Source organism: Elephas maximus, chromosome 1, assembly GCF_024166365.1.
Source record: "Elephas maximus indicus isolate mEleMax1 chromosome 1, mEleMax1 primary haplotype, whole genome shotgun sequence".
NCBI lineage: Eukaryota > Metazoa > Chordata > Mammalia > Proboscidea > Elephantidae > Elephas > Elephas maximus.
The window spans coordinates 108,012,790-108,034,049 of NC_064819.1; the positions used below are offsets into that span (position 1 = coordinate 108,012,790).

General features: G+C 37.5%; 1 protein-coding gene across 7 annotated transcripts in view; it reads left to right on the forward strand.

Moving 5' to 3' along the window:
• Positions 1-21,260, forward strand: part of POLH (DNA polymerase eta) — a 36,427-nt gene that overhangs the window by 1,490 nt on the left and 13,677 nt on the right. For 4 of the 7 annotated variants that reach the window (XM_049892738.1, XM_049892729.1, XM_049892766.1 and 1 more), the window contains exons 2-6: positions 3,300-3,449; positions 3,689-3,823; positions 6,871-7,088; positions 18,200-18,369; positions 19,946-20,049. In XM_049892738.1, the coding sequence (XP_049748695.1) occupies positions 3,304-3,449; positions 3,689-3,823; positions 6,871-7,088; positions 18,200-18,369; positions 19,946-20,049 (773 nt within the window). In that variant the 5' untranslated portion in view covers positions 3,300-3,303. Of the gene's footprint in view, positions 1-3,299; positions 3,450-3,688; positions 3,824-6,870; positions 7,316-18,199; positions 18,429-19,945; positions 20,050-21,260 lie in introns of those variants that run through there. The other 3 variants (XM_049892781.1, XM_049892746.1, XM_049892756.1) reach the window with 3 other exon arrangements.

The window sequence follows — 21,260 nt, forward strand, 5'->3', positions numbered from 1 at the left end:
TGAAGGTTCGTGTGGTATTGACAATTTGCTATATATACGATTTCAAAGTAGCGTAATTCTCGTTCCCAAAGCATGGTTTTGGTAGAGTGTGTTTCATTTTCCATCCTTAAAAAGCTCTTGCTTTCTCCACCAAAATACATAAACTGAACACCTCAACATCTTCATTATCTGTTAAAGCCTGCATATCTGTTTCTGTACTCACTAAAATGTTCACTGGGCTTAAATCACTGCTTCCTATGCACACTCCAGTTCTGATATTTGTATCTAATATGATACTTTGGGCTGTGCTGTTTTTGTTACAATGCATTTACTATTTTTACTCAGGCATTATCTGTTCCAGTACTACATAAAAGCCAATACAAAATAAAGAAATTTCTCACATGCTGTGGTTTTAACTTACACATGTTTAAAGTATCACATTCTGCCTGTTTTAGATGAGTGGTCAATAGGAATTTATAAGGAATTAATGCCTTGAATACTCTGATTTTCTTCATTCTTTGTTGCTCTTTCCACTTGTTCCAGCTTTGTAATTGTGTGACACTTTTTTTTCAAGGTGTATGTCAATTTTTTACAGGCTTTTTTAAGAATACAGTTGGGTGCTTGCTCAACTGTATAGCCTGTTTCTCAAATTTAAATCATCAGTTACTGGTGTTTGTTTCCATAGGTATCTTATTTACTTTAAGTTAGTGGTTTTCAAATTCTGCTGCATATTAGAAATGCCCAGGGGAGTTTTTAAAAATCACAATGCCCAGGAAGCACCCCATACCAATTAAATTAGAATCTCTGTGGGTGGAAACCAGACATCGGTATTATTTAAAAGTTCCCAAATGATTCCAATGTGCAACAAAGTTTGGGAGCCACTGCTTTACTTTTATTCCTTCTTCCAGATCAGTAACAATGTTAGATGATAACATTAGTCTGTACCCTCCCTCAAATATGTAGGGTGTATTCTTCCAACTACCATCCATTTCTTTGTTTATGTGTGTATCTGCGAACAGTGTGCAGTATTGTTTGTGTTCAAAGTTTACATAAATGGGTAGAAAATCACCATTAGAACACTACAATAATGATTATTACAGCAAGATCCACTGATGAGTGGTTAAATTAGTGGTGAAAGTTTGAGGAGAAGTAGGATATTATCATAGTCTCAAAGTATCTCCTTCAAGATGATCATTAGTTACAAAAGGAAAAATAGTAACTTTTCAGTGACAAATCCAGGGAACACTACCTTGTTGTTAGCTGCCTACAAGTGGTCCTGACTCATGGAAACCCCATGCACAATTGGATCAGACCATTGTGATTCATAGGGTTTTCAGGGGCTGATTTTCCAGAAGTAGGTCACCAGGCCTTTCTTTCTAGTGTGTCTTAGTTTGGAAGCTCCACTGAAACCTGTTCAGCATCATAGAAATACGCAAGCCTCCAATGACACTTGAGGTGCACCAGCTGGAGACTGAACCCAGATCTCCTACTGGAAGGCAAGACTCCTGGTTCGATACACTTAGAAAAGCTTGCCAAAAAATGCATAACCTCATTATAAATGTGGGAAAAGATCAGACAAAATCTTATTGAGACCTTCTCCAAATAACTGACCGGTACTCTTCAAAAGTGTAAAGGTCATGAAAAACAAAGACTGACTGAGAAAGTATATGGATTGGAAGAAACTAAGGAGACATGATGACTAAATGCTGTGCAGGATCCTAGATGGAGTCTTGGATCAGAAAAAGGACATTTGTGGAAAAACTTGTAAAATCCAAATAAAGCATGTAGTTGAATTTATAATATTATACCAATAATGTTCTTTTTTTTTAGTTTTGATAATTGTGCTGTGTAAAATGTTAACATTAGGGGAAACTATGTTTATGGAAACCCTGCTATTTTTGTCACTTTTCAGTAAGTTTAAAATTATTTCAAAATAAGACGTTAAAGTATTTACATAAATGTTAAGATGTTGTATATCATTTTCTGCTTCTCTTTTCCCTGAACTTATACTTAAGTTCTGTCTATCAGCTAGATTAGCTGTTGGCTCTATTCCCCTATTGATGTATATTGTGGTTTTAATTTGCATTGGCCCATGACTAATGATGTCGGGAGCCCTGGTGGCACAGTTGTTAAGAGCTCAGCTGCTAACCAAAGGTTGGTAGTTTTAATCCACCAGCCGCCCCTGGAAACCCTACGGGGCAGTTCTCCTCTGTCCTATGGGGTCACTCTGAGTTGGAATTGACGCGACGGCAACAGATTAATGATTTGAACCCATTTTCATGGGCTTATTGGATGTTTGTATATTTTCTTTTGTGAAGTGTTCATTTCTTTGGGGAGGTAGGTATTTTTAGGCCTTTATACTTATTATCTTCCTAAAACTGAACCAATTTATTCTGTCAGTAGTATAGAAAATGCTTGTTTCACTCTCGTTAGGTCCCAGTGTACTCATGGTGACTCTGTGATGGAAGAATGGCACATTGGATTAGGTATCCTTTTTTTTTTTTTGTGGTAAAATATACACAATATAAAATTTGCCATTTTAATCGTTTTCAAGTATACAATCCAGTGGCTGTAATCACACTCACAGAGTTATACAACCACCATCACTCTTCATTTCCAAAACTTTTTCATCACCCCAAACAGAAACTCTGTACCCATTAAGCAATAAGTCCCTATTCCCCTATCTTCCCAGCCCATGGTATCCACTAATCTATTTTCTGTCTTTATGCATTTGTTTATTCTAGATATTTCACATAAATGGGATCATGCAATATATGTCCTTTCGTGTCTGGCTGTGTCTGGCTTAGGCCATATAATTTTATGTTTAACTGATTGAAGAGCCACCAGTCTATTTTCTACAGCAGCTGCACCATTTTACGTTCCCACCAGCAATGGATGAGGGTTCCAATTTCTCCATATCCTTGCCAACATTTGTTATTTTTTAAGTAATAACAATCCTAGTGGGTGTGAAGTGGTACCTCATTTCCTGGTTTTGATTTGGATCTCCTTAATGACCAATGATGTTGAGCATCTTATCATGTGTTTATTGGTCATTTGTCTTCTTTGGAAAAATGTCTATTCAAGTCCTTTGCCCGTGTTTTGACTGGGTTGTTTGTTCTTTTGTATGATTTCCAAATATTTTCTCCTGTACTGTAGGTCGTCTTTCCACTTTCTTGATATTGGCCTTTGATGCATAAAAGTTTTTAACTTCAGTAAAGTCCAGTTTATGTTTTTGTTGTTGGTGTTGCTTGTACTTTTGTATTTAAGAATCCATTCCAATAGGTATCGTTTCTAATTGTCCATGAAATGTTGTTTTCCAGAAAAATGGCTACCACCTACCCTGGACAGGATCGGGTAGTTGCTTTAGTGGACATGGACTGTTTTTTTGTTCAAGTGGAGCAGCGGCAGAATCCTCATTTGAGGAATAAACCTTGTGCAGTTGCACAGTACAGATCATGGAAGGGTGGTGGGTATGTATCATTGTTATTGTTATAACCATCAATTACTCTTTCAATCTGTAGGGATATATGCTAGGTCTTATTTTTGAGATCTCTGAACTGTTGTGTTTATGATTGAATGGTGGCATCTATGGCCAAAAAGTTTGTACTGTTATAGGTTTATAGCCTGTTTATGTTGTTAAGTTTCTAATTGTCTTTGCTTGTCCTAATGGAATCATATTTTTCTGTTCTTCCTTTTTTTCTAACCTTAGGATAATTGCAGTAAGTTATGAAGCTCGTGCTTTCGGAGTTGCTAGAAGCATGTGGGCAGATGATGCTAAGAAGTTATGTCCAGATCTTCTTCTGGTACAAGTTCATGAGTCCCGTGGGAAAGCTGACCTCACAAAGTAAGAAGGAAAGTTTGTTTAACAGGGAATAGAAGAGTTGGAAATAATGTCTACGAGGCTAGGGACTGGTGTTTCAAACCTGTTTTGTGGTAAACAATGTCTGAAAAAGTTCCCCTTGGTCAGCCATCTTGTCTCTTTGAAAAGAAAACAGATTTTGATATTGCGTTTCAGGAGCAGCTCAGAGCCATTATAACCTATAACAGTTGCTACCCTTGGCACTGTTTTACTTCCCTAATGGTTTAAAAGTTGGTTGCTATAATTAAAACTTAATATTTCAGTGCTTAGGGGACACTGAGCTTCTGTTAAGGATGATGGTATAATTTAGGAATGAATAAGAGTGGTGGTTAAACAACATGATGAATATAGTCAGTGTCACTGAAGTGTACATGTGAAGATTGTTGAAATGTCAAACGTTATGTTACGTAAATATTTGCCACAAAAAACCCACAGAAACAATACCAGTTCTCATGGTCTCAAGCCCAAAGTTTAAAGCGTTTAAAGTAAGTGATGAAATTGACTGTGAAACTAGAAGTTTTTCCAGGGAAGGCAGAGTCAGACTGATACTCCAGTACAGTATCTAAAACTGTTTGCCAGATTGAATGACCTCAAAGGAGATTGCCTTGTTTTTGAACCTAGCTGTCTCTCCCCGAATTTTAGAAGTGTAGCCTTGGAACAGAGATCCGTATAGGCATAGCTAAGTCAGAGGTAGTCACAAGCCCCAGCCACTGTAATGATCCTAATAGCCGGCATTGAACATATATTATATGCCAGGCATTGTGTTAAGCTCTTTAGAGTCAACATTTTTTTTTAAATCTCACATTGTTATAAGGTAGGTACTAAAAATCCATTGCCGTCGATTCAATTCTGACTCACAGCAACCCTATAGGACAGAGTAGAACTGCCCCATAGAGTTCCCAAGGAGCTCCTGGTAGATTTGAGCTGCCGACTTTTTGGCTAGCAGCCAGAGTCTTAACCACTATACCACTAGGGTTTCCAAGGTAGGTACTAGTATTCTCCATTGCCATGGAGCCGATTCCAACTCATAAAGACCCTGTAGGACAGAGCGGAACTGTCCTGTAGGGTTTCGAAGGCTGCAGTCTTTATAGAAGCAGACTGCCACATCTTTCTTCTACGGAGTGGCTGGTGGTTTCAAACTCTGACCTTTCGATTAGCAGCCAAGCTCTTAACCACTGTGCCACCAGTGTTCCTTTAGGTACTAGTATTACTCTCCCTTTATTGATGAGGAAACAAGTTTAGAGAGCTTAGATAATTTCATACAGCTGGAAAGTAGTAGATTGAGAATTCAAACCTATTCCTTAAGACTCCAATATCTACATATTCATAGTCTATTACACTGTGTGGTATGGTGTAGGGGTCATGCTTTGACTCAGAGCTTAAAATATTCCTAAATTCATTTATGAATTAAAAATCTAATGGTAGAGTGGCACAGCCAACTCAATATTGGAGTTATTGCCAGAAAAGAAGATGGATTTGGCTGTAGATTAATTACTTAAGCCCTAAAGCAGGATTAATTCAGTCTGTGGACATATGCTACATTGCAGAATTTTGTGCTGGTGTAGACAATGTGATTTCCCTGAAATATGTATTGTTGACTTCAGAGTTTGGTTCTGAAAAGCTATACTACACCAGCTTAAAAATGAATTATTTTGCTTTACTCTTAAAATCTTCATCAAGCAGTGAGCAAAGGCAGTTTTAGAAAATTTACAGTTAATGGCAACTAACAACAACAAAGCTTATAGACCAGAGTCAGTAAGACCTCCAATTTAAAATTATTATTTTAATAATTCACTTGGGTGAGGTTATAAAAATATTGTTTGGAGAAATATATATATATATACACTAAGCATGTATATTAAGTACTTTGTATAAAGTTTATCGTATATTTTCAAAAATACCTTGGAGTAATTTGCCTGAAGAGGCTGTGAAGGAATCTCAGTTCTGTAGTAGAGTATCCTTGTCTGGCTCTGTATGTGTGTGGGTATATTCCCCCCACTGCCCAAGACTATTCTCTTCCTAGCCAAAATAATGATTAAAAGAAAAAAAGCCAAAGTCTTTCTGTAATTTGTTATGTGAGACTGTTTTAAAATAATTAATACTAGTTTTCACAGGAATCTTAGTGAAGAGGTACAGATATTTCCATTTCTATGGTAAATGAACTAGATTCAACAAGAATGAAGAACTTACTTTAAATTCCAAAGCAGAGCAAAGAAGATATCCACATATTGCCGTAGAAAACTGCTTATGGAGGACCAGAAGAGCTGTTCATTATGGCTTTATGGTTTGGATAGAAGGTATATGATTAGGTTGGTATCCCCTAGACAAGGCTGTCAGTCTACACAGATGGATCATACATTCTAGACACTTCAGCTTGATAATTTGAATGTTAATATGTCTAGAAGTGATCAGATTTGATTGGTGTGGCGGGGGCAGGGGGGGCAATGAGAAGGTTAGAGAGGGGAGGACCAGTTCCTATGTTAACCAGATTCACCAGTGACTGAGGTATAAAATCCGTAATGTCATTTATTAATTTATAATGAGAAATATTCTGAGGAAGACCAGATACTTGAGTTCGCTGGTCAGTGTAGTCTTCCATATAAATTACCTCTTGCTTGAAGACAAATAGAATCAGCAGACTGGTGGATATATGAAAATAACAAAAGGAATAAGTGATCATAATAAAATGCTTTCTAGTAAAATTAGGGCAAGACATTTGTTTCCTGTTTAGAGAGATCCTTGCCACATAGGCATGTTCATGGTCTGAATGCTTTCTACTAGAATCACCCTAAAAATATTTGCCTCCATGGTTCTTTCTTTTCTTTGCTTCTGTTATTGACCATCTGCCTGCCTACTCACCCCTTCAGTTGACTTACTGTCTGGTTTCTGTCAAGTCATGCATCTCTTTAAGAAGACTTTGCACTGATAATGTGTATTATTTTATTGTTCATTATGGGAGAGAGGGAATGAGGCCAACAGTCTCATTGCTGACTCCATTTATTGCCCATACATATGATATATATACTTCTCAGGTACCGGGAAGCCAGTGTTGAAGTGATGGAGGTAATGTCTCGTTTTGCTGGGATTGAACGTGCAAGCATCGACGAGGCTTTTATAGATCTGACCAGTGCTGTACGAGAGAGACTACAGAAGCTACAAGGTCAGCCTATCTCAGCAGACTTGTTGCCAAGCACCTACATTGAAGGGCTGCCCCAAGGCTATACAACAACAGAAGGGACTGTTCGGAAAGGTACTTCCATAACATCATATTGCTTCTGCTTCCTGCCTTTGGACCCTGCTTTGCTTGGTCACACTGATCCTTCTTGGATTGATTGGAAGGAAATTTAAACTCCAGCCTGAATGAATCACAAAGACTCGTGGAAGGATGCACAAATTCTCTCATCTTTCCAAGTACATGGATATTGAGAAGCTGTGAAATCCGTGAAAGCAAGTTTCTCTTAGATATAACTAGGGCAGGTTAGTGTTATCAATAAAAAGCTGAATGAACATTTCTGTCATTTGTAGCTTAACTTAAATTATTGTAACTTAGCTTCTTGGTTTCTTAACTATAAAAAGGATGAGAATTTTGAGGGAACCTGAGGTACAAGATATTAAGCCACTCAACGTTTCTAATCAGTTCCCAGCACATTATTACCAGTGGGCTGTGCAAAGCCCCTCTCATTTTATTTCCCTTCTTTTACCTTTTGCAGTGATTCCCCCACTCCCTCCCCATCCCACCCACACTCTGGCACCCAATGCTGTATTTGGTATGTCTCTTTAGATATGTATTATAAATTATACAGTGTTTGGTTTGTGTATATGCTTTTTAATTTACAAGATGGTGGTATGCTATATAGATCTCATTATTTTTCTTTCAATGGTGATTTTAGAGATCCATCCATGTGGCTGCATTTATTTGTAATTGATTGCTTTTAGTAAGCAAAAGCTTGGTGGTTTGAATCCACCTAGCAGCACCATGGAGAAAAGTCCTCGCGATCTACTTCTGTAAGGTTACAGCCATTGAAAACCCCATTGAACACAGTTCTACTCTGACATACGTGGGATCCCCATGAGTCGGAATCGACTCAATGCAATGAGGGGACCTATAGCGTAATAGTCCATGGTATGGATCCACCATGTCTACAGATCATTCTCCTAGTGATGAACTCAGTGGTTGCCTCTAACTCCCTACTGTTTGTATGATGAATGTCCTCAGTCATCCTCTTTTGAACCTGTGCAAGGTTTTCTCTGGGAAATGTTCTCAAGAGTGGAGCTGCTGGGTCACAGGGTATATACATATACTTAGTTTCACTAAGTGCTACCAAATTGCTCCCCAGAATGGCTGTGCATAAGGGCTCCTCTTTCCTCCACATCCTCATCAACACTTGGTATAATCTAATTTTTAAAAATATTTGCCAATATGCTGGCTGTAAAGTGGCATTTGGTTTTAATTTACATTTCTTTGATTACTAATTTGAGTTGAGCATCTCTTCATATATTTATTAGCCAGATGAGTTTCTGCTTCTGTGAATTGGTTATTTATTGTCTTTGTTTATTTTTCCATTGGATTTCCTGTTTTTTTTTTTTTTTTTCCTGTTGATTTGCAAGGGTTCTGTAATGGATTAAATTGTGTCCCCTCAAAATATGTGTTGTAAATCCTAACCCCTATACCTGTAGTTTATAATCCCATTTGGAAAAGAGTTTTCTTTGTTATGTTAACAAGGCAGTATTAGCATAAGGAGTGTTTTAAGTCAATCCCTTTTGAAATAATGAAAAGAGCAGATCAAGCAAGCAAGCAAGCAAGCACAAACCTAGGGGTAGATACATGCTACGTGATTGTGATCGTGATCGCCAAGGACTATCCCCAAGAGTGGACAGACAGAGCCTTCCCCTAGAGCATGCTGAATTCTGACTGCTAGCCTCCTAAACTGTGAAAAGATAAATTCTGTTCGTTAAAGCCACCTATTTGTGGGATTTCTGTTATAGCAGCACTAGGTAACTAAGACAGTTCCTTGTATATCCTAGTTGCCAGTCCCTTGTCTATTTTTGACATTGCAAATATCTTCTCCCAAGTCTGTAATTTGCTTCTCTCTGTACGTGGTTGGACAGAAATCTTTTAGTCTATCAGTTTTCACCTTATGGTTGCGCATTTTAAACCTCGCTTAAGAAATCATTTTCTACCAGAAGTTCACAAAGAGATTTTCCTCCAGTTACCTTATAGTTTACTTTTGGGTCTTGTAACCATGTGGTGTTCACCTTAATTCTTCTATAGTGAACCAGTTTTCTCAACACTTATTAAACAATCCAGTCTTTCTTCAACTTCCTGTATATACATAGGTCTGTTTCTGTAATATTCCATTAGTCTGTCTTCTGCTCCAGAAGAATACTGTTTGTAGTATTTCATAAAGATTTCCCTTGCTGAGTGGATTCTGACTCATAGTGACTCTGTGTGCTAGGGTAAAAACATAACAAAGTTTGGTAAAGCAAAAAGAAAGGTTTTATTTGGCATATACTCAAAGAGGCATTATTTGGAAATGGACAAGCATGCTGCCAGAGCCATGTCTGCCTGAATCCGAGGAAATTACAGAATAGACAAAAGTGGGAAAACGGACAAGCAGGCTGCCAGAGCCATGTCTGTTTGAGTCTGAGGAATATTACAGAATAGGCAAGAATGGGAAAATGGACAAGCCTGCTGCCAGAGCCATGGAACATTACAGAATCATCAGTATATATTAACATTACAAATGCGCAAAACTATCAAAAGCTTCACCTTTTCACAGATTGGCTAGAAACTTAAGTCACCGTGATTCTACATTTTGAGTCGTCTTTCTTAACAATCAGGAGTACAGGTTTCAGTAATGACAGTCAGGAAAGTCTTCACTGGTCCACAAATCTTACTATTCACTAAATGCTAATAGAAAAAGATAGTGGAAAGTATGTGGGTCTTTTGTGGCGTGTTTTATGATTTGTTTATGTGAAAGTTTCCCTAAAAGATGTTTTCCAAGGTTGTTATACCTCAGGGCCCAGATGATACATCCTTGTGAGTCCAGCTCCAGCTGGGTCATGTTCTAGGACAGGGAATAATGACTTCAATATTATCTCCTAAATAACCTATAGGACAGAACAGAACTGCCCCCATAGGGTTTCCCAGGCTGTAATCTTTACAGAAGCAGACTGCCACATCTTCATCCCGTGGAGCGGCTGGTGGGTTCAAACCTCCAACCTTTTGGTTGGCAGCTGAGCACTTAACCACTGCACCACCAGTGCTCCCTCTGTAAATATTAACCAAAAACCAAACCTGTTGTTATAGAGTCGATTCTGACTCAATGAGTCTGTAAAGATTACATCCTTGGAAAACCTATGCGGGAGTTCTGTTCTGTCCTATAAGGTCACTATAAGTCAGAATTTACTCGATGGCAGCTGGTTTGAGTTTGGTTTACAGGTAGTGATGTCACATTACGGTTTTAGTTTGGATGTCCTGATGTTAAAGAAATTGAATATTTTATAAGCTTATTGATCATTTAGATATCTTCTTTCATGAAGTGCCTGTCTAAATGTATCTGTATCTATCTGTACATATATTGTTGTTATTGGATTGTCTCGACTCTTTTTTTATTGATCTGTAGGCTTCCTTATAAATTCTTGATGTGAGTCCTTTGTCAGATATATGTATTCAGGTATTTTCTCTTGGTCTATGACTTGGTTTTTCACTCTCTTAATGGTGGCTTATGGTGAACAAAGATTCTTAATTCGGTCTCATGTATCTTTTTTTTCCCTCCATGGATAGATAATACTTTTTATGCCCTGCTTTAGAAACCTTTGTCTATCTCAAGGTTATGAAGGTCATCTCCTATTTTATTCTAGAAGCTTTATTGTTTTGCCTTTGACGTTTAGATTTACAATCCATTCTTTGTGTGCATGGATGGTAAGAAGATAGGAATCAGGATTTATAAAAAATATGAATATCCAATTATTATTTCCTTATTAAAGCTTTACATTTTTTCAATAAAGGTCTTATGCATTCGTGTGTAATGTCAGTTCCTGGATGCTTTAAATCTTTTACTGCTATTGTGACTTCTTTTTTTTCCTACTATATTTTATTCTTGATTATTGATGCATAGAGGAATGAGAAATACTTTTTATAAATTCATCTTTATCTCCTTGACAAAGATTTGTGATCTAATCTGTATCCAAGTACTTTGGTAAATAAAATGTACTCGAAACCTAAAAGTATTTTTTTAGACTAGGATGAAGTTAGGGCAATAAAAACTTGTTTTTGTGTAATATTAGATTATGATAGTTTCAGATACCAGATCTAAGAGAATTTTCATAAAGAAGAGAGTCTTGTATTTCTTTAAATTGAATATTATGAAAGTGGGATTTGGTTGGATCTCCCAAAGAATTCTACATCTAGAGGCTTTTCAATAGTGTGTTGACACATTTTTTCCATTTTCTGATACTTTGGATAATGGTTCTAGTCAAAACAATGTATCTGTTTTCCCCTTCATCTGTAACATGTACTTTTAAAACTATTATTTTGTAACATTATTCCTATTCAGAAGAGCCCTTTCAGTAGACAACTTTGAATGTTAGAAACTGGACACAAATCCGCAGCAAGTAAACTTCTTGGGGGAGCTAACTATAAGGCAATCTGTTATTACTTGCAGAAACAATACAGATTTGTCCAGAAAAAAGTCCAAGAGTGTTTAACTTCTTTGTAGTTACAGTAGTGAATTTTCCATGTGCCTTATTTTAAAAATAAGATGTAAAGTTTTCTTTTACTGTTGAACAGCTGTATGATAAACCTTGAATAAAAAACCTTGAATACATTGTGCTAAATAAAGGGTAGTAATAGAACTGCCTGGGAAAGCTTGCGATTAAGGAACACGGAATAATTATTTTATTTTATTGTCTGATCTTGATATAGGGTTTGTCAAGCTGGAGGCTGCATATTGTTTAGTTCTTTAGGAAAAATACAATGGACAATAAAAATGTGCCACTAATAAAGGAGGCAAAGTTATGGTACATAAACATTTGATGGCAAAAAATGTGAAAATTTTCTTTATTATTCTGGGATCAGAGTCAGAAATTTAATCATCACAGTAAGGAAGGTTTTCTTTTGGTCTTAAACTTTATATAGCACATCTTGTCGTGTGCCTAATTTTTTTTAAATTGTGCTTTAAGTGAAAGTTTACAGCTCAAGTTAGTTTCTCATACAAAAATTTATATATATATTGTTATGTGACTCTAGTTGCTCTCTCTGTAATGTGACAGCAAATTCCTGCTTTCCACTCTGGATTTCCCATGTCCATTCAGCCAGCTCCTGTCCCTTTCTGCCTTCTCATCTCACCTTCAAACAGGAGCTGCCCATTTAGTCTCATGTATCTACTTGAACTAAGATGCACACTCCGTGGAAGTATCATTTTATGTCTTACATAGTCCAGTCTAACCTTTGGGAATGGTTTTAGTTCTGGGTTGAGAGACTCCAGGGGTTTCTCCAGTCTCAGACCATTAAGTATGGTCTTTTTACTAGAATTTGAGTTCTGCACTCTACTTTTCTCCTACTCTGTAAGAGACTTTCTGTTATGTTCCCTGTCAGGGTGGTCACTAGTGGTAGCCAGGCAGCTACTAGTTCTGGTCTTAGGCTGATGTGGTCCTTTCTGTCTCTTGGGCTAATATTTTCCTTGACTCTTTGTTGTTCTTCATTCTACTTTGCTCCAGGTGTGTTGGGACCAATTGATGCATCTTAGATGGCTGCTGGCTAGCTTTTAAGACCCCAGACGCTACTCACCAAAGTGGGATGCAGAACATTTTCCTGATACACTTTGTTATGTCAGTTGACCTAGATGTCCACTGAAACCATAGTCCCCAGGCCCCTGCCCCTGCTAATCTTTCCCTCATAGTGTTTTGTTATATTCAGGAAACTTCTTAGCTTTTGGTTGTATGCCTAATTTTTTTTTTTTAATAAAGTTTTTGAGTTGGTTTTATAATACTTCAAGTCAGTGGTTCTGTAACTTAGTTACATACTCTTTTGACAATCTTTTGAAATCTGTAAACTTGCTTGCTGCAGAAAAATACATATCTGTACATAAGACCATTTTGCATGCAGTTTTCAGAAGATTCACTAATTCTCTGAAACGCACATTCCTCAGTTAAGAACTATTCTCCTCACACAGTACATTGTTTTTTTAAAGCTGCAAAGCATTGTTGAAGAACTTTCTTATCTCCACCTGAAGATAGTGGTATGTACCTTCCTTGGTGGTCAAATGTTAATTGAAATGGACATGTTCCCTTTCTTTATACACTTATCTTTCTCACTGCGTACACCTGTATAGAAAATGCCAATGTTTATAAAGTCTATTTCCGTGTGTCCTATGTATCTGTTGGCTTAGAATGTCAAGCTTCCAAATGCAGTGACATCATATTGTGTATAGTGTTCAGAACGTGCACTATCTAGTCAATGGTTTGTATTTCATATCATGTTGCTGAGTCTTCTTATGATGTGTACAACCAAAAAAACTGATACTCTAACTGATCCAAGTGGGTGAAACATTCCAGAAATTATTTTTCATGGCTGTGACACATTTCAAAACTAGGGAAAAAGCCAGTAATTTTGATGTTTTGATGCTGAGGTTTACTTTCAATTTTACCATCCAGCCTCTTAATGGATTAAGAGTTAGCAGCCCTGCTCAACCATCCTGCATTTGCAACTTGGTATTTTCTAGTTTTGGAATAGTTATGTGTGGAAAGTTTCAGTAGTAGGATTCACATAAAAATAATACTAAAAAATATCCAGGGTAAAGACTCCCATCAGGACCACTTTGTAACTTGTTTATTTTAGCTGAGGAACTTATGTTTGTTCTCTTCTCGTATTGCTTGCTCTTAATTCATTAGTTTCCAAACATACGGTGAACATTTTCTGAAGGCATATATCATGAAACAGCTGTATGGTGATACAAGAAATTAGAAGTTAACTGCTAAAAAGAGGGTTGTGGGTGTTGGAGAGTCCTTGCTGATTTTGAAGACATAAGCTGCTATGTTAAGAGAGAGCCTTTGGAGAGGGCCACATGGCTAGGGGCTGAGAGCTGCCTTCAGCTGACACCCAGCAAGAAAACAGGGACCTCAGTCCTACAACTGCAAGGAGATGAATTCTGCTAACAATTAGAGGGAGATTAGAAGGAACTAATCAGCTTGTAGCATAGAGGGAGGCACACCTGTTATTCATACAGTGATTTCTGTTTTGTGGTTATGGTCCCTGGAGTTGCGGAGTCTAGCTAGAGGTTTATCAGTTTAACCCAAACACTGGAGACAGTCATGGATGCACACTTACCACTTTTATTCAACATTGTGCTGGAGGTACAAGACAGTGCAGTCGAACCAGAAGAGGATATAAAAAGTTTGTAGGTGGCATGACTAGTTACATAGAAAATCCTAAGGAATCTACCAAAACGGAACAAAATCCAACACTTATGAGACTAATAAGTAGGTTTAGCAAGGTTGCGGGGGGACAAGGTCAATATGCTAAAAATTAGTATTTCTATATACTAGAATGAAAAATAGGAAATTGAAATTAGAAAGCAATATTGCTTACAATAGTGTTAAAATCATAACTTGTTATAACTTTAATGATATAGGTAAGACCAGTACGATGAAAGCCATAAAACATCACTGAGAGAAATTAAAGAAGACAAAATAAATGGATCAATATACCATGCTCATGGAAGGAACCCTGGTGACTCACTTAAACACTTGGTGGCTAATGAAAAGGTTGGTGGTTTGAACCCACCCAGTGGCTCCTTGGCAGAAAGACCTGGCTATCTGCTTTCATAAAGAAAACCCAATGGGGCAGTTTTACTCTGTTGCATGGAGTCACTGTAAGTCAGAATCAACTCAATGGCACCTAACAACAACATAATCAAAAAAAAAAGACTTCATATTATTAGAGTACGGTTCCCCCCAAATTGACCTATAGAGTTAATATCAGTAGGAATTTGTAGAAATTGACAAATTGATTTTAAAATGTTATGGAAATGCAAAGGATATGAAATAGTCAAACAACTTTGAAAAATAAGAACTAAGTTGGAGGACTTACACTACCTGATTTCGAGATTTAACTATAAATTTACAATAACGAGGGCAGTGTTTTGGTACTGACATAGTAAGAGACATCTAGGTCAATGGTACAGAATAAAAGGTACACAAATAGATCCTCACCTTTTTTGGTCAATTGATTTCCAGAGAAGTGCCAAGATGGTTCAATAGGAAAAGAAAAGTCTTTTTTCAGTTTTAGTGGGCATTTAATACCAAAAAACTATCTGAATTTTCTCCCTCAAGTCCACTTCAGTGTATCAGAGAAAAATCAAAATTTTACAAGTTCTTAACAACTAGAGAAGAGGTGAAAAACAAAAACTAAGAAAACAAGGGAATGCTGATTGTCTCCTGTGGTCCTGTTTAATTGACATGGAATATAAGGTAACAGCATTGCAGTATTACCTTGCCTGGGAGAACTAGAAATCTTAGGCAGAGAAGATTTAGCTCTACTAGTTAAGAAAAAGCCCAGAAAAACCCTACAATTTTATACTTCTCTAAAAATACCATTTTTAAAATGAGGGTTGTGTTGTATTTCTTGTTCTTAATATGTGCAAGGCACTATATTAAGAAGCTTTATATATACAGTATAAAATATATTTTAAAGTATATGTGTATATATATATATATATATATACATGTATATGGAACCCTGGTGGCACAGAGGTTAAGAGCTGGGCTGCTAACCGAAAGGTTGGCAGTTCAAATTCATCAGCCACTTCTTGGAAACCCTATGGGACAGTTCTACTCTGTCCTGTAGGGTCACTATGAGTCAGAAACAACTTGATGATGATGGGTTTGGTTTTTTTTTTTTTTTTTTTTTAAATATATACCTATATAAAAAAAAAAACCAAACCCAGTGCCGTTGAGCCCAGTTTGGTTTTACATATCTATATATATTTTTATGAGAAGCCCTGGTGGCACAGCTGTTAAAGTGGTCGGCTGCTAACCAAAAGGTCAGCCGTTTGAAACCACAAGTGGCTTTTTGGGAGAAAGATGTGGCAGTCTGCTTTTCCATGGAGGTTTACAGCCCTGGAAGCGCTATGGGATGGGTCTCCGTAAGTCAGAATCAACTTGATAGTAGTGGGTTTCTATATATATGTGTGTATACATATATTTATATTTAACATATACCTTAATATATACATATTATGTGTTAAAACTTCTTTTAATTCTCACAACAAAGTGCACTATCCTTATCTTCATTTTGTAAATGTTGAAACTGAAGCTTAGAGAATAATGTAACTTGCCCAAAGCCACTCAAGCTAGTAACTTATGAAGCCAATATTTGAGCCTTGCCTGACTGTAAAATGTGTTTTTTAAACAATTACACTGTACTTTCTGTTGTAGATAAAGAGTTAATAGACTTTAGTGGGGCACTCCAGAGTTAGCTAGACTAGTTGGAGAAGACCTCATGATGGATGAGATTTGAGATGAGCCCTGAAGGCTAGGTAAGACTTATTTAAAACAAAGGGAAAAAGAACAGAGTTAAGGAGTAAGAGCAGGGAGACAGCATAAGAGGTTCCTCAGAAGAAAAGCCTGGTGTTCTACTTCCAAAAAATCAGTCATTGAAAACCCTGTGGAGCACACTTCTACTCTTAAACACATGGGTTGCCATGAGTTGAAGTTGACTCGGTGGCAACTGGTCTGGTTAAGGTGGAAACACGGTATTTTCAGTATATTTATAAGGACATAAACTTGGGATTAGTGGAAGATAAATTGAAAAAAAGCTAGTTTGGCAGATGGTTTTGAATGTCAGTTTACAGAGTTGGTACTTAAATAATGTGAACCTAAATAATTACTAAAATTCTTTACCAGAGAAGAGAGAACCAATGGCAGTTTTGAACAGGGAATAGGATTGATAGCATTGATATTTAAGAATACTTAATTTGTGGGCATTGTGTAGAATGCAGTAAGATAAAGAGTGGTTTAGGAATTATGTAGTCCAGACAAGAATGATGAAGACCTGAATAAAATAAAGTGGGTTGCAATGGATATGTGAGATATTTTAAAGTAGGCTTTGTTGGCTACATGACTAAACAATGGGGAGTGAATGAGAGAAAAGAAGCCAAGATTATCTGGATTTTCCACCTTTAATAGAAATAGAGTTGGTTGGGAAGGGAACATTTGAAGAGAAAGATAAGTTTAATTTTAGTTATGTTTTACTTGAAACTATAGTGAAAAATTTAAGAAGTGTTACTCTGTAGGGAGACGGAGATAAGGGATTACAATTCAAGAAAGAGTTTGGAGATAAAGATTTGCATTTACTCAGCATAAGCAAATTGAAACATAAGATAGTATCAGTTCACCAGGAGAAAATGCATATATACAAAGAGGAGGAGAATGCTGCTCAGTACCCAGGGTTAGGGCGAGAGGAGGAAGATAAGCCAGCCCAGGGGAGAGTAAGCAGTCATGATAGTTGGAAATTTTTTCCTTGTAAGTGCTTATCTCTGAACCTTCATCTACAACTCCAAGATACTTCTGAGTGTATTTTCTTGCCATTTTCATACTTCACTCCAAACCTGTTGCTGTCGAGTTGATTCCGACTCATAGTGACCCTATAGAATAGAGTAGAACTGACCCATAGAGTTTCCAAGGAGTGGCGGGTGAATTCAAACTGCTGACCTTTTGGTTAGCAGCCAAGCTTTTAAACCGCTGTGCCACCAGGGCCCTGCCATAATCATGTTTTTGTGTCTTTTCAAAATTGTGGCTTGTTCTGAATTGGATACGAAGCTATTTTCAAGGCCCTGAAGTTCAAAGCTACATCTAATTTAAATAGCTTGTCGGGAGAATAAATCTTCTAGTGCTTCTTATTGGATTTTAAGTCACTCGACTGGACTTAGCCTCTAAAAATATGTAAACACTAACTTGAATTTTATACTGAAGCTTGATTTAATTTTGACTGTTTCCTAATGGAATAACATAATAAAACTTAGTGATGTTCAAGGGGAAGTGGGAGGAAGAAAATTCAGGAAAACTGGGGAGAGAAAACAAATGTACTTTTAAATCATTGTTCATGAAAGATGATATTAATACAAAATATTTGTTGCATATTAGAACTACAAAGTGCAGCCTCTGCTGAAGCTAAGGCTGCTGGAATTGGTATGAAGGAAAAATTGGTCTCTCGTTCTCATTCTTCTGAAATGGTTGCCTTTTGTGTGTGTGTGAAAACCTGCATATCTAATAAAGTGCCTAAGCATTTCTGCATTAGACAGCACGATGAAAGGATTTTTTAAAAATTATGTCTAACTGTGACCTCTCAACTTTTTTCAGAGGAGATGCGAAAACAAGGCTTATTTCAGTGGCTTGATTCTCTTCAGATTGATAACACCGCCTCTCCCGACCTGCAGCTCACCATGGGAGCTGTGATTGTGGAGGAAGTGAGAGCAGCCATAGAGAGGCAGACAGGATTTCAATGTTCCGCTGGAATTTCACACAATAAGGTGAAGACTAGTAGTGGATTGCAAAGAGAAGCATGGATAATCTTTAGTTAGTAAATATGGTAAGAATTAGATATGGATGGGGCATTTAGGTCATTATTCATATAATTTGAAACGGGTTTCTGTTTAAAATTCATGTAGAGGTCCAAATAAGACCTAATTAATCCTTTAACATGAGAGTCAACATTGAACATACACTTGCCCAAGAAGCAGGCTGGAAATTTTGCAGAAACTGCTTATTTATATAGTTGCATCCAAAGTATTTCCTTAATGACTGAACTATCCATAGAGAGGAGGAGGCTAGTCTTTGAACTTTTATATACAGTGAGACCTGTGAGAGCCGGAACTTGATGGGACTGCCTTGTTTTTCCAGGTCCCGCAAATTTTCTGCCTGGGACAGGGTGCAGTTTTATCACTTTTCTTTGACTCGTTTTAGTGGAAAGTATTTGAATGCTCCTCCTCTGACAGGTTTCTGCCTTACATATGTTCCGGCTTTCACAGGTTTTACTATGTAAACCTATTTCTTTTATTTTACTTTAATTTTCTTATGTGGAGTTTCCTGTTTTTGCCTATTCCTCCTTTTCTAATAGGAGCAAAAACAGAAATGGAATAGTAAAACCTTATTAATTTGGACCACTGTTTTGGTGTTGGGAATACAGACAACTCTCAGTAATCCAGGGGCAGAATAACTGGTTTTCTGATTAAACACAATAAAGTGCAGTGAAGGTCTGGGAGCTTCATCCCTTTCTGACCAGGCTCAATAATTGAGCAGTGCTTGATTATCCCTGGTTGCTGCCTTCTCCCAATAAGTTGCCAAACTTGCCTGCAGTTTTTTTCCCCTTGGTTGGGTGGGGGAGGGGAAACAAAAATTCCAACATAAACCAGACTAAATGTTGCCTAGTAGAAAATTCCTGGAGAATCTCTCTAATGAATTTAAAGAATGCTTTTATACTTTACCTATCAATTATAGTTTGTGAAATGATACCACTGAAGTGTCTTCCTCTTTGAGTTCTAAGGGATTTAATTTTTTTCATTGCAAAGTCTTGTTTACACTGTATAAAAAGGTGTTTGCTATTAGAGGATGATTGTGAGCCCAATCCCTATCACAGATTCTAAATTATGATAATCTGTATAAAATTCAGGACTCAAATAGACTAAGCATTAATTAAAGACATGTAAATAAATAATGTAGGGTAAAACAAGTTTGTCTCAGTATTTTCATATGAACACACTGAGAAATGCATCTTACTTGAGTTTCTTCTGCAGCTTGTCTGCTTTCCAAACTTCTTAAAGTGGGAGGACCTCAAGGAAAAGATGGGGGAGGAAAAAAGATAAAAGGAAAACTGATTGTGAAAGAGATGTGGGAAGAACAATGAGAATAATGATAACAGGTCATATTTTCCACTGAGGATGTGGCACTAAGGTTTAGAGATGTCTTGAATTTCTGGTTTTGGTTTTGTTTTCAATGTGGAAACCATCAGCTACTCTTAACCTCTGTGTATGTGTGTTTCAATATTCACTAACCCTCTATGTGAGTGGGGTTGACAGTAATGAGGCTTTTACACTTTCCATTCTCCAGGTCTTGGCAAAGCTGGCCTGTGGACTAAACAAGCCCAACAGCCAGACCCTGGTCTCACATGGCTCAGTCCCACAGCTCTTCAGCCAAATGCCTATTACCAAAGTGTAAGTATTCAGAGAGCACCTTAAATGTCATTTATACCCAGGTGAAGGCAATCTCTGGTTATAGTTTCTTCCTTAGGAAGGACTGACACCAGGGCAAACAGGTATCAGGGCTACTGAATTGCTCCCATACTAGGCTTGAGAAAAGAAGCCAAATCAAATGAATACCATAACCAGGTTGACCCTATGAATTATGTGTCCTTGACAAGGGCTTACATTATTGAAGAGACAAGACGTAACAGTTCGAGATAAAATGAAAATGCCATTACAAAACTGCATGAGTAATTGCTAAGTAAATTGTGCAGGTACTTCCCAAAGTTTGTAAAAGAAGAGTAATCTGAGAAGGATTTATGAAAAGGGCATGGGGTTTTATTTTGAGGTTTGGCAGAATTTGGAGTGTCAGACGAGAATAGGAAACCAATACTGGTTTAGAGAATGTTTTGAGCACAAAGGACAAAGTACAAAATGTTTTCATTGAACTCGAACATAAACCAGTTTGTTGTTGTTAGTCGCCGTCAAGTCGGCTCCGACCCATGGCAGCCCCATGTACAATAGAACAAAACATTGCCTGGTCATCTTCACAATACTGGTATGCTCAAGTCCATTGTTGTGGTCACTGCATATTTTGAGTGCCTTCCAACTTAGGAGGTTCATCTTCCAGCACTATATTGGATAATATTCTGTTGGGATCCGTAGGGTTTTCCCTGGCTAATTTTCAGAGGTAGATTGCCAGGCTTTTTTTTTTTTTTTACGTTTTATTGTGCTTTAAGTGAAAGTTTACAAATCAAGTCAGTCTCTTATACAATAATTTATATACACCTTGCTATATACTCTTAATTGCTCTTCCTGTAATGAGACAGCCCGCTCCTTCCCTCCACTCTCTGTTTTCGTGTCCATTCCACCAGCTTCTGACCCCCTCTGCCCTCTCATCTCCCCTCCAGATAGGAGATGCCAACATAGTCTCATGTGTCTACTTGATCCAAGAAGCTTGTTCTTCATCAGTATCATTTTCCATCCCATATTCCAGTCCAATCCCTGTCTGAAGAGTTGGCTTTGGGAATGGTTCCTGTCTTGGGCTAACGGAAGGTCTGGGGAGCATGGCCTCCAGGGTCCTTCTAGTCCCATTCTGACAATTAATTCTGGTCTTTTTATGAGAATTTGGGGTCTGCATCCCACTGCTCTCCTGCTCCTGCAGGGGTTCTCTGTTGTGTTCC